General features: G+C 35.1%; 2 protein-coding genes across 2 annotated transcripts; one reads left to right on the top strand and one right to left on the bottom strand.

Annotated features, from left to right (window-relative positions):
• The first annotated feature begins 2,156 nt into the window (after positions 1-2,156).
• On the top strand, positions 2,157-3,104 carry LOC107158714 (olfactory receptor 4A47-like). Its single transcript, XM_015505215.1, has one exon. The coding sequence runs from the start codon at positions 2,157-2,159 to the stop codon at positions 3,102-3,104; it is 948 nt and encodes a 315-aa protein (XP_015360701.1).
• Positions 3,105-11,403: 8,299 nt separating this feature from the next.
• On the bottom strand, positions 11,404-12,312 carry LOC107134693 (olfactory receptor 140). Its single transcript, XM_015476756.1, has one exon. It carries the CDS (start codon positions 12,310-12,312, stop codon positions 11,404-11,406), a length of 909 nt encoding a protein of 302 aa, XP_015332242.1.
• Between the last annotated feature and the right edge of the window lie 269 nt (positions 12,313-12,581).

The following is a 12,581-nucleotide window of genomic DNA, read 5'->3' as shown; positions in this document are numbered from 1 at the left end:
ATGCTTATTTTATGACTTTTCAAGTCAATGTTCTTAGAAAAAAGATAAAATGATAAGGGAATTGGGAAAATGTGGTTGAAAAGAATTATGGATATTTGAGGATTAGTGAAAATCTTTGAGCAGATGAACATAGAGAATTCTAAGAGACGAATTTGGACAGTTGCCTGAATGACAGTCGTCCAGAGTTATGTAGACCAAGGTAAAGACAATGGATTGGTTTATTGACCATGAGATCAGAATCCCTCATTGGGGTTTTGAGCCAAGGACGGGGATGATCTGATTAAGACTGAAAATGCTAAGTTGGGCTGCTTCAGCAAAACAGTTTGTTGGAGGCCAAAATGAAAGAAGATAGACCTGTCAGGGGGGTACTGCGTTGGATCAGGGATGTAATGTGTATACCGAGGAGGATCAGATTTGCAATAGATTAAAATGGAGAGTGAACAGGACCTGTTGAAAGAATGAATAAGTAACATGAAAGGAATAAGAGTCAAGGGTATTGTCAGAATTTGGCCTGAATAGTAGCATGAAAAGAGGAAACACTGGTTAGATATAAAGAAAATGAGAAGTAAAAGATTTATTGTGGAAAAATTAAAAATTTACTTTTGTAATTACTAAATGGATATCATTTGGAGGTGTCAATTAAATGGTTGCAGACACCAGTTTGAAAATTAGGGGAGACACTGTGGTGAAGACAGACAATTCCAGAGTGCTTTAAGCATTTACATGTTAGGAAAAGAAAGAATATCCAAGTAAAGGTACTTAAAAGTGGTTTCAATGAATTGGTAGGACACAGAGACTATGTGATAATTATTGGTCACACAGCATGCCATATACAATACTATGATTCCCTTGTGTTTCTTTCTCCCCATTCCTCCCTCAAATTAATGTTGAAGACCCCACACTTCCAATATCACAGAATGTGACTTTATTTGGGGATAGGGTCTTTGCAGAGCTCATCAAATTAAACTAAGGTTATAAAGGCTAGCCCCATCCAATGTGACTGGTGATCTTTTAGAATGGGAAATTTGGATACAGGAAGAACAACACATGAATACAAAGTTGGTTACCAGCAAACCAAGGAGAGGGACCTAGTACAGCTCCTTGCCTCATAGTCTTCTGAGGGAATCAACACCATCCATACCTTTATTTTGAATTTTAGTATTCAGGACTCTGAGACAACAATTTTCTGCTGATCAAACCATTCAGTAGATGCTACTGTTACAGCAGCTCTAGCAAACATACAGCTTAGCTGATGGGAAATGGGGATGGGGATGGGGTGCTGCAGCAATAAATATCCAAACATGTGAAAGGAGCTCTGAGATTGAGTAATGGGTAGAGATGCTGCAAGAAATTTGAGATTGTGATGGAAAAAGCCTAAATTTCCTTAAAGAAACTGTAGCTAGAAATATTGAAAGGTGATTCTGGGGAGGACTCAGAAAATGAAGAGGAGAGCTGTTGAGAAGGCATTCTTTTCTTAAAAATGACAAACATTGTGAGCATAATGTTCCTGGATATGTGAATGCCAAGTTGCTTGTGATAGACTGTACAATGAATGTGTAATTGAAAAGTGGAAGAAAGGCCATCAATCACTCTTAAGAGTCCTAGCTTTAGCGACTAACACAGTGACTTTGGGTTTATGGTCTTACAATCTTAATTTATTTTACTCACTCTCAATATGCAAATTGCCTTAAGGGTATCTTAGGTATCACACTTGAGATTCTTGCAGTATTTACCCATGTGTATCTTTTCATGGAATTTCTTTATCATTCAAATTGTTATGTCACTCTCATGTAAACTCATCATAAGTATGTTTCCTCTGAGAAACCTTCCCAGATTTCAGGAGGCTTAGCAATTCCACCACTGTGGAACTATAGTACAGCATAAATAAACATGTTTGTAATGACTCTTATTAAATTCATCTTTAACTGTGTGACTTCATCATTATGTATCAAATCACTTAGGCCAGAGAATCCTATATTATTCAACTTGGTAAACCAGATACCTGCTGCAGGTAGATTGATGCAAACAGATGCTTCTTGTACATATTTTAGAGAATGAATGGGTAAAGATTAAGGTTATAATACTTTTAAGGAAGTTTCCATTGCTTTGTAGGTAAACTGCTTTAATATCTGGAATCAGCATCAATAAAGGAATAGATGGAACACAAGAGCAATACAACTTACTTTGTCCTCTTGGGCCTCACACAGAATCCAAAGGAGCAGAAAGTACTTTTTGCTATGTTCTTGCTCTTCTACATCTTGACCATGGCGGGAAATCTGCTCATCGTTTTGACCATAACCTTCAGTAAGACCCTGGGCTCACCAATGTACTTCTTTCTTGCTAGCTTGTCATTTATGGATGCTGTTTATTCATCAGTTTTCTGTCCCAAGTTGATTTCTGATTTGTTTTTTGGGGAAAATACCATATCCTTCAAGCTCTGCATGGCTCAGCTCTTTTCAGAACACTTTTTCGGTGGGTCGGAGGTCTTTCTTTTGTTGGCAATGGCCTATGACCGCTATGTAGCCATCTGTAAGCCCCTGCATTATTTAATTATTATGAGGCCATGGGTGTGTGTTGTGCTGCTGGTAGTTTCCTGGGTTGGAGGATTTCTGCACTCCGTAATTCAACTAAGCACCATTTATGGACTCCCATTCTGTGGTCCCAATGTCATTGACCACTTTATATGTGACATGTACCCTTTATTGAAACTTGTCTGTGTTGACACCAATGTCATTGGCCTCTTAGTGATGGCCAATGGGGGACTCATCTGCACAACTGTGTTTCTGCTCTTACTCGTGTCTTATGCTGTCATCTTCCACTCTCTGAAGAACCTGAGTCAGGAGGGGAGGCGGAAAGCTCTCTCCACCTGTGGCTCCCACATCACTGTGGTTGTCTTCTTCTTTGTCCCCTGTATTTTCATGTATGCGCGACCAGCCAAGACTTTCCCCATTGACAAGTCATTGAGTGTGTTTTACACAGTCATAACCCCCATGCTGAACCCCTTCATCTATACTCTGAGAAACTCAGAGATGACAAATGCTATGAAGAAACTCTGGGGAGGAAAAGTCACATCAGGTAGAAAATTATTGAGTTTCCCACTATGAGAAAAGTCATTTCACTATAAATCTGTATCCTTGGGACATATAAGATTTCTTAAAACTAACACTAAATTCTCTTTTCTCCAAAGCATTTCCGATAAGTATAATTAAAGAACAAACCATGTGTTTCTGCCATGAATTGAGTTCCCCACTATAATGTATGCTCTGTTATATCTTGTTTATCACTACCCTGGACCACTTTAATGAGCATATAGTAGGGAGTCCATAAAAAAATCCAATAAATCAATGATGAAATTTTTGCAGCATTGCAGTGGTTTAATTTCTCCATTAATTTGATTCCTTACTTTGTCACTCCTTGTCTTATATTTAGAATATTTATTCTTTTTATTATAGTAGTTAAATATGAAAGTGCTATATAAACTCTAATTTTTATTTGAAAACAGTTGTGTCGTGTAACTTTTATAAAATAATTTTTCTCCTAAAATAAAAAAATGGGAAACATTTCCATAGATGATTATTTTAAACGTTGACCTGCACAGTATGGTAAAATTGTAGAATATATCTATCTATCCCAGAGTGTTTCAGGGCTACTCTCAGATGCATGCACTGTGCTATGTTTCTAAGATTCTTCAAGAAATCTTATCATTTGTGACAACAAACGTGAACTTGGAGGACATTATGCCAAGTGATGTATGCCAGACACAGAAAGACAAAAGTATTTTGTCATTTACATGTAGAGTCAAAAAGAGACTCAGAGCAAAGGGCAGAATGGGAGCTGTCATGGGCTGGAGGGAAGAGAACTGAAGCTGTTTGTCAAAGAGCACGAAATTCTGTTTTGTAGGATAAATGATTTTTGGTGTCTAATATATAGCATGGTAACTATCATCAACCATCCCGCATTGCTCTTGGCAGTTGATATGAAGGTAGCTCTTAAGTGTTCTAACCACAAAAATATTCATAAAAGAAGTACTCATCATGAGAGCCAGTGATGTGTTAATTAGCTTTATTTTGGTGGCTATTTCACAATGTATTCATATATCAAAACATTATACTCCATAAGCATGTATAATTCCTATTTGTCAATTATATATCAGTAGACCTTTTATGAAAGCAGCAGAGCATAGATTTACTGAAAGGGAAAGAGATGTAACACTCCATAAAACAGAATGTAGTGTGCTGAGATATATCAGGAAAAAATAAAACCATACTATTGCTTCTAAAAATATGACTACCCATCAATACAATCTACCACTTCTTTGTAGTTCTTTTTGCTTATAAGATCTATTCCAGAGATTCACAGTTCTGTTATTGTGATTCCACTTTACTTTCCACTTTACTTAAGTTGTCCATTTCTCTTTGCAGTTATGTCATGAACTTTATGAAGATTAAACTCATTTGGAGGTTATTTTTTTCAGTTTAAGAATGGCTTTTTTTCCCCTCTATCTGGCCTTTCTGGCATACACTTTAACTAATGTCATTTTTCAATGATTTTGGCATTTCTTACTGTCAATATTCTAACACTGCTAATTTATTTTTCCTGTTGAGTTGGTTTGGCTGCTATATCCAGGATAATATGAAATGATGGTGATGAGAGCTAAAAGTATCTTAATTTGCATTTTATTGTTTTTTGTTAAAATGAAGAGTGGTACGGCATTTTAAAGTGCCTTCTTAGAAGTTAGGTACATGACGACCCAACTTTATCTTTGTACATATTAATGTGGTCAACTACATTATGGTATTTTATTATAGTAAATTATCTCAGAGTTTGTTAACTATGCTAGTAAATTTATTATATGATTTTCTTGTATTAATGGATTCTTGTGATTTCTTAAATGACTTCTATATTAATTTTATTAGTTAAAATAGTAGAGATTTATATCTGTGCAATTTTTATGTATTATATATATATATTTATATCTTCTATTTTATATACTAAGCTGTATCAAATAATCTTTTCAATAAGTTCATCTACAAATGTTTTTATTGCTTTGACACACTTAATGTTTACTTTCTGTTAGCACATTTGATTAGTTCAAATGATATATATTTTACTCTTAAAATTTTAGTATCTATTTTCTATTTTAATATAATGGTTCTGGTCACAATAAACAATTGTTGATTAAATGTCTTACAGAAGGAGTTAGTTTTACTCTTCAAAATGTTTCATATGAGACACTTTAAATAGCATTGGATGATATTTCTTTGAAGGTTTGTGAGTAAAATCAAATACTGATTTTAAAATGTGTATCATTTTTCCAGTAATCATGGATTATTGTAGTTTTTGGAAAGGATTTCTTTATTGATTTTCATTAGTAAAAATAGTAGAGATTTATATATTTGCAACCATTTTTGTGGAAGTTAGGAACCCTCGACAGGGTTATGATCTTGTGAGAGTAGCCATGACAGAAACCAAATTTGAGACCTGTGGCCTGTGCTCACCTGTGGTAGGTACGGTTACCGGGTTGATATGACAAGACCTCCAGACCTGTTTGCATAAATGGAATAAACAGTATCTTTCTTGCAAGTCTTTTACTTGCTGCTATATATTTAGTTCTGCATTTTTATATATTTTTTGTTTGTTTGTTTAAAAACATTTTAAGTTTGGCAGAATTTCAGACTGAAATTACTGAATACCCTTTGCCCACTTTTCCCAGGTATTCACATTTTTCTACACTTGCTTTTTCTTTTTATTTTTCTCTCTCTTTGTGAATTTGTACTTATAAGTATGTGTACATTATTGTAGATATGTGCAAATGCACATATGCATCTCTCCATTTTCTTTCCCATATGTATGTATGAACTTATTGCTATTATTTTCTGAAAGGTTCAGATAAGATGTAAACATGATTACCTTTCAGTCTTAAAACTTCTAAGTATTTCCAAAGAGCAAAAAATTTTAGTAATCACAGCAGCACATGATCAAAGTCAAGAAATTAATGTTGAAAAAATACTATCATATCATCTAATCTCCATATTGTTATATCACCAGTTACCCCAATAATGCCTTCTTTGTAGGAAAAGAGAATCCTAGGTTACACATTGCATTTTCTTGTCGCACATACAAAAATGGGTTCTTTTAATATGAAAGCATTCCTGCCTCTTTCTTGGTTTGTTTGGGGTGTTTTATTCCCCTGTTTTTTTCATGTTGTTAGTGTGTTTTCCCATCTAGAAGTACAGATCTAAGGGACCATACATTCTACCCTGTAGACCTATAGTGTACCTGAAGATTTCCAGTGCCTCGCCTTTAATGGTGAGACCAATATCAACAGCACCCAGTGTACACAATATATAGCTTTAAACCTAATAGCTCCCACTAAGGCATCTGCTGCTTTCTCGCATTAAACTGAAATGATGAGTTCAATAACTACCTATAGTATAAACAGAAAATTTGTTAAAATGGTTTACAATTTCAAATAATGGATGAAAGAACAGAGGTAGTGTAGTATGTGATATTTGCAAGGGAGGAATAAAGAAGCTACAAGTAAAAATTCACAAGAAGCATGGAAGTAAAGCTGACAGAGATTGGCTGTTGGGTGGAGAAATAATTAAAATCAGAGATGAAATTGAAACAAAAGAAATAATTGAAAAAATTGACAAAACAAAAAGTTGGTTCTTTGAAAAAAATAAAGAAAATAGATAAACCTCTGGCCATGCTAATGAAGAGAAAAAGATAGAAAACTCAAATTACTAAAATACAAGATAATGAAGGAAATATCAAAACAGACATGTCTAAAATATAGAAGATAATTAGAAACTATTTTGAAAATTTATATTCCATAAAAATAGAAAATATCAAAGACATCAACAAATTTCTAGAGACATATGATCTACCCAAACTGAATGAGGAGGTCATACACAATTTAAACAGATCAATTTCAAGAATTAAATACAAAATACCCTCAAAATCCTACCAAAAAAAGCCCAGGACCATATGAATTCCCAGCCAAGTTCCACAAGACCTTTAAAGAAGAACAAATATCAGTACTCCTCAAAGTATTCCATGAAATAGAAAAGGAGGGAACACTTCCAAACTCCTTCTACGAGGGTAATATCACCCTGATACCAAATCAGACAAAGTCACATCAAGGAAAGAAAACTTCAGGCCAATATCCCTGATGAACATAGATGCAAAAATTCTCAATAAAATCCTGGCAAATCACATACAAAAACATATTAAAAAGATAGTGCACCATGATCAAGTGGGATTCATCCCAGAGATGCAGGGTTGGTTCAACATAAGGAAATCAATAAGCGTAATTCATCATACTAATAGACTTAAAAATAAGAATCATATGATCATCTCAATATATGCACAAAAAAACATTTGACAAAATACAGAACACCTTCATGTTCAAAACACTAGAAAAACTAGGGATAGTAGGAACATAACTGAACATTGTAAAAGCTATATATGCTAAACCCAAGGCCAGCTTCATTCTAAATGGAGAAAAATTGAAGGCATTCTCTCTAAAAACTGGAACAAGACAAGGATGTCCTCTTTCAACAATTCTATTCAACATCATCCTGGAAATGCTAGCCAGGGCAATTAGACAAAAGAAACAAAAGAACACAAATAGGTAAAGATGAATTCAAACTATCGCTATCTGCCATTAACATGATTCTATATCTAAAAGATCCAAAAAATTCTTCTAAAGCTAATAAATTAATCCAGCAAAGTAGCAGGATATAAAATTAACACCCATAAATCAAATGCATTCCTATACATCAGCAATGAAACCACTGAAAGAGAAATTAAGAAAACTACTCCATTCACAATAGCCTCAAAAAAATAAAATACCTGGGAATCAATCTAACAAAAGAGGTGAAAGATCTCTACAATAAAAACTACAGAACTCCAAAGAAAGTATTGAAGAAAACCTCAGAAGATGGAAAGATCTCCCATTTTGACAATATTAATTCTGAATAGGCAGAATTAATATTGTCAAAATGGCCATATTACCCAATGCATTATACAGATTTAATGCAATTCCTATTAAAATCCCAATGATATTCTTCATAGAAATAGACAAAGCAATCATAAAATTTATCTGGAAAAATAAGAGACCCAGAATACTAAAGCAATCCTTAGCAAGAAAAGTGAAGCAGGACACATCACAATACCAGACCTCCAACTATACTACAGAGCTATAGTAACAAAAATGCCATGGTATTGGCACCAAAATTGACTTGTAGACCAATGGTACAGAATAAAGGACACAGAGACAAATCCACATAAATATGGCTATGTCATACTAGACAGAAGTGCCAAAAACATTCACTGGAGAAAAGACAGCCTATTCAACAAATTATGCTGACAAAACTGGAAATTCATATGTAGCAAAATGAAATTAAAGCTCTATCTCTCACCCTGTGAAAAATCAACTCAAAGTATATCAAAGACTTACGCACTAGAACCTAACCCTATGTCTAATAGAAGAAAAAATAGGCCCAAATCTTTACCATGTCAGCCTAGGATCTGATTTCCTAAAGCACAAGAAGTAAAATCAAGAATCAATAAATGGGACAGATTCAAATTAAAAAGCTTCTTTTCAGCAAAGTAAACAATCAATAACGTGAGAGGAGAGAGCCTACAGACTGGGAGAAAATCTTTACCACATCCACCTCCAATAAAACATTAATCTCAAGGATACATAAAGAACTCAAAAAACTTAACACCAAATAAACAATAACCCAATCAATAAATTGGCCAAGGAACTGAACAGACACTTCACAGAAGAAGAAATACAATCAATCAACACATACATTAAAAAGTGTTCAATATCTCTAGCAATTAGAGAAATGCAAATTAAAACTAAGATTTCATCTCACTCCTGTCAGAATGGTAATCATCAAGAATACAGGAAACAAATAATGCTCAATAATTGTTGCACCTATTTCATTTTTTCTATTAAAAATCATTTTAATAAACAAAAAAATAATACAGGAAACAATAAATGTTGGCAAGAATGTGAGGGAAAAGGTACACTCACACATTGCTGATAAGACTGCAAATTGGTGCAACCACTAAGGAAAACATTATGGAGATTCCTTGGAAAACTTGAAATGGAACCACCATTTGACCCAGCTATCCCACTCCTTGGCTTATACTCAAAGGACTTAAAATCAGCATACTACAGTAATGCAGCCACGTCAATGTTTATAGCAGCTCAATTCCCAATAGCTAAACTATGGAACCAACCTAGGTGTCCCTCAATAGATGAATAAATAAATAAAATGTAGTATATAACTCAATGGAATATTAGTCAGAAGAGAGACATTATGGCATTTGCCAGTAAATGGATGGAGTTGGAGAATATCATGATAATCAATATAAGCCAATCCCCCAAAACCAAAGGCTGAATGTTTTCTCTAATATGCGGATGCTAATTCACAATATGGCAGGGGGAAGGGGACACTAGAGAAGAAAAGGACTACCTTAGATTAGGCAGAGTGAAGTAAAGGTAGGGGAGGGGAGGGGATGTGGGGATAGGAAAGATAGTAGAATGAAACAGACATTATTACTTTATGTATATATGTGACTGCACGACCAATATGATTCTACATGTATACTCAGAAAAATGAGAAATTATAACTCATCTATGTATATCAAAGTACATAAATGTATTCTACTGTCATGTAAAACTAATTAAAACAAATTTAAAAATTAATAAATAATACATACCTAACCATACCTGTACCTACTGATAATAAGGTACAGAACTTTACACTAATAGCCATACATTGTTTTATAACCTGCTTTTTAAAATTCCATATTATATTGCAAACACTTTCTATAACAAGTGTCTTTTAAATACAATCATATAATTAATGTACCATGGAACATAAAATTGCAAATAAATGTATAACTGGCATTATATGTAAAACAGTAAAATTTCAAGCTAATGAAATCATGGGAACTATCTAGTGTCACTACACAGAAAATGGTATTGCCCACAATAAAGCTTTTCATTTTATATTATTATACTTGCAAGAAAGGAATATTTCACTGTGATATCAACAAATCCAGCCCTCAAGCAGAATAGCTGGGATAGCTAATCAGAGAATTCAAAAGGCCCAAGTTGTAGTGAGACATAAAACAAGACAAACACATCTCAATGGGAGCACAAAATCAGGGCATGGCAGTTTACCGAGTAGATTGGAGGAATCAATACCTCCTTGATGATGAACTTAATGATACCTCTGGATTCTAAATAAGTCTGGACACAACATAACATAGATTGGCAATAAAGACATTGACAAAAAGCTTACAAGTGGAAATATAAACAAAATAAAGCACACAAGAAGATCAGTAAATCAGGAAGCTCTGTGCATTCGACAAATGCAATTTGAAGCAAGAAAGATTCATATATAGATTCCAGCTCAACTTTGGTTAAGTAACCCAACTTCTATGAATAACTTCAATAATGTTTTAATTTTTTATTGGTGCATATTAGTTATACAAAATGCTAAGTTTCATTGTTACATAGTCAAACATACATAAAAACTTAATTTGATCAATTTCGCTCCCCAATATCTCCTTCACCCTCCCTCCTCTCTCTCCCTAATCCCCTTCTTCCACTGTCATGGCCTCCCTTCTACTTTTTTTATATCCCCTTTTCTCCTATTTTTCCTTGTAGCTTCCAACTTTTTTTAAAAAAGTAAAATCATGCCAATTTCTTATGAGAACTCTATGTGACCTTGCACAACACCTAACATTAACTCAATGTTCAATCATTTGTGAGAGAGGATCACCTGACATACCATGTAGAAATTTATTTCTGAATATGTATTATAGCTTATTATATATAATCATGCTCACATTAATTTTATCATGAGCCAGTTCTGCATACTTCCATGATTTGCATTCAGTCATTCCTAATTTCATTTGCTGTATTCTTAGTATCCCAAGCTATAGATTCTTCTCATATTATCATAGATATAAAACAGATATAAATGAACCATCAGTCACTAAAATGATCAGTATTCTGGTGTCCAGAGTTTGATGCCAGTTTGCTAATATTTTAACAAGGGGATTGGGTTCATCAAGGACACTCAGTATCCCAGGGTGAAGCAAGCTCCCTCTTAGGCACAGGTGAGGAAGTGAGAGGTTGCTCTTCCATGCTCTTCAGGTGAAACCACTAAGAAGAAGTTGAACTGTTATATATTTATTTGTCTGGCAATACTTTGGGGCATGGATAGCTTGTGCAGGAATACAAATATTCCAATCAGTTATATTCAGAATTTTTTGTTGATCTCTCCTATCTCATCATGACAATATTTATTCTGAGAGCGGCTTCTTATTTCTTTCCCCACTGTGCCTTGTGTTGTCCCCATCCACAATTGTTCATTTCTTCCAGAGATTCTTCACAGCGTTTTTCATCTCTGCATTTCTCAGGGTATAAATCAGGGGATTGAACATGGGTGTCAAAATACAATAAAACACAGCCACTATTTTGTCTATGGACAAAGTGGATGATGGGCGCATATAAATAAATATACAGGGCACAAAGAACAAGGCTACAACCGTGAAGTGGGCCCCACAGGTGGAGAGGGCTTTGCGTCTCCCCTCTGCACTGTGGGACCTCAAGGTGTGCAGGATCACCAAGTAGGAGGCAGCCAGCATGAGGAAGTTCAACAGGCAGATCACACCACTGTTGGCCACCACCAGCAGACCAATGACATGTGTGTTGGTGCAGGCGAGCTCCAGCAAAGGGTACAAGTCACACACAAAGTGATTGATCACATTGGGCCCACAGAAGGGCAACCAAAGGACCAGGAGGAGCTGAACTGAGGAATGCAGGAAGCCCCCCAGCCAAGCCACCCCCACCAGCATGGCACAGAGATGCCTGGTCATGATGGTTGTGTAGTGTAGAGGCCTGCAGATGGCCACATAGCGGTCATAGGCCATCACCGTGAGCAAAATGATCTCAGTTCCTCCCAATAAATGAGCAACAAAGAACTGAGCCAAGCAGCCCTCAAAAGAGAAGGCCCTCCCTTCATACAAAGAGTCAGCGATGAGTTTGGGGGTCATACATGAGGAATAGCAAGTATCAATAAAGGACAAATATGAAAGGAAAAAGTACATAGGGGAGCCCAAGGTGGGGCTGAAGATAATAGTGATCATGATTAGTAGGTTGCCCCCAACAGAGATCAGGTAGACAATCAAAAACAGCACAAATAAAAATCTCTGCACCACAGGATTCTGTGAGAGTCCCAGCATGAAAAACTCTGTGATGTTTCGATGACTATCCATGAACCCTGAGATGCAATAAGAAATTTATAAAGAAAGTTTTGTTATCTTCTCTTTAGAGACATTTCAAAAACTTGAAAAAAAATCAAGATTTGTGGAATATAATTAACCCAAACTGGATCCCCAAAGAAATAATGCCAATCAGGTTCTGCATTTCTCATTAGGGATTTTGATTGAAAACATAATAGACAAAATTAATAACTTTCAAAACATTGCATCTTTTGCTTTTTGACAAATAAAAAGCAATTTTTTAAAAAACTAGCTCTGTTTTT

This window comes from Marmota marmota, unplaced genomic scaffold, assembly GCF_001458135.2.
Source record: "Marmota marmota marmota unplaced genomic scaffold, marMar, whole genome shotgun sequence".
Lineage (NCBI taxonomy): Eukaryota > Metazoa > Chordata > Mammalia > Rodentia > Sciuridae > Marmota > Marmota marmota.
Note: the sequence above shows the minus strand (reverse complement) of the source record. Positions and strands in the feature narration are given on the sequence as shown.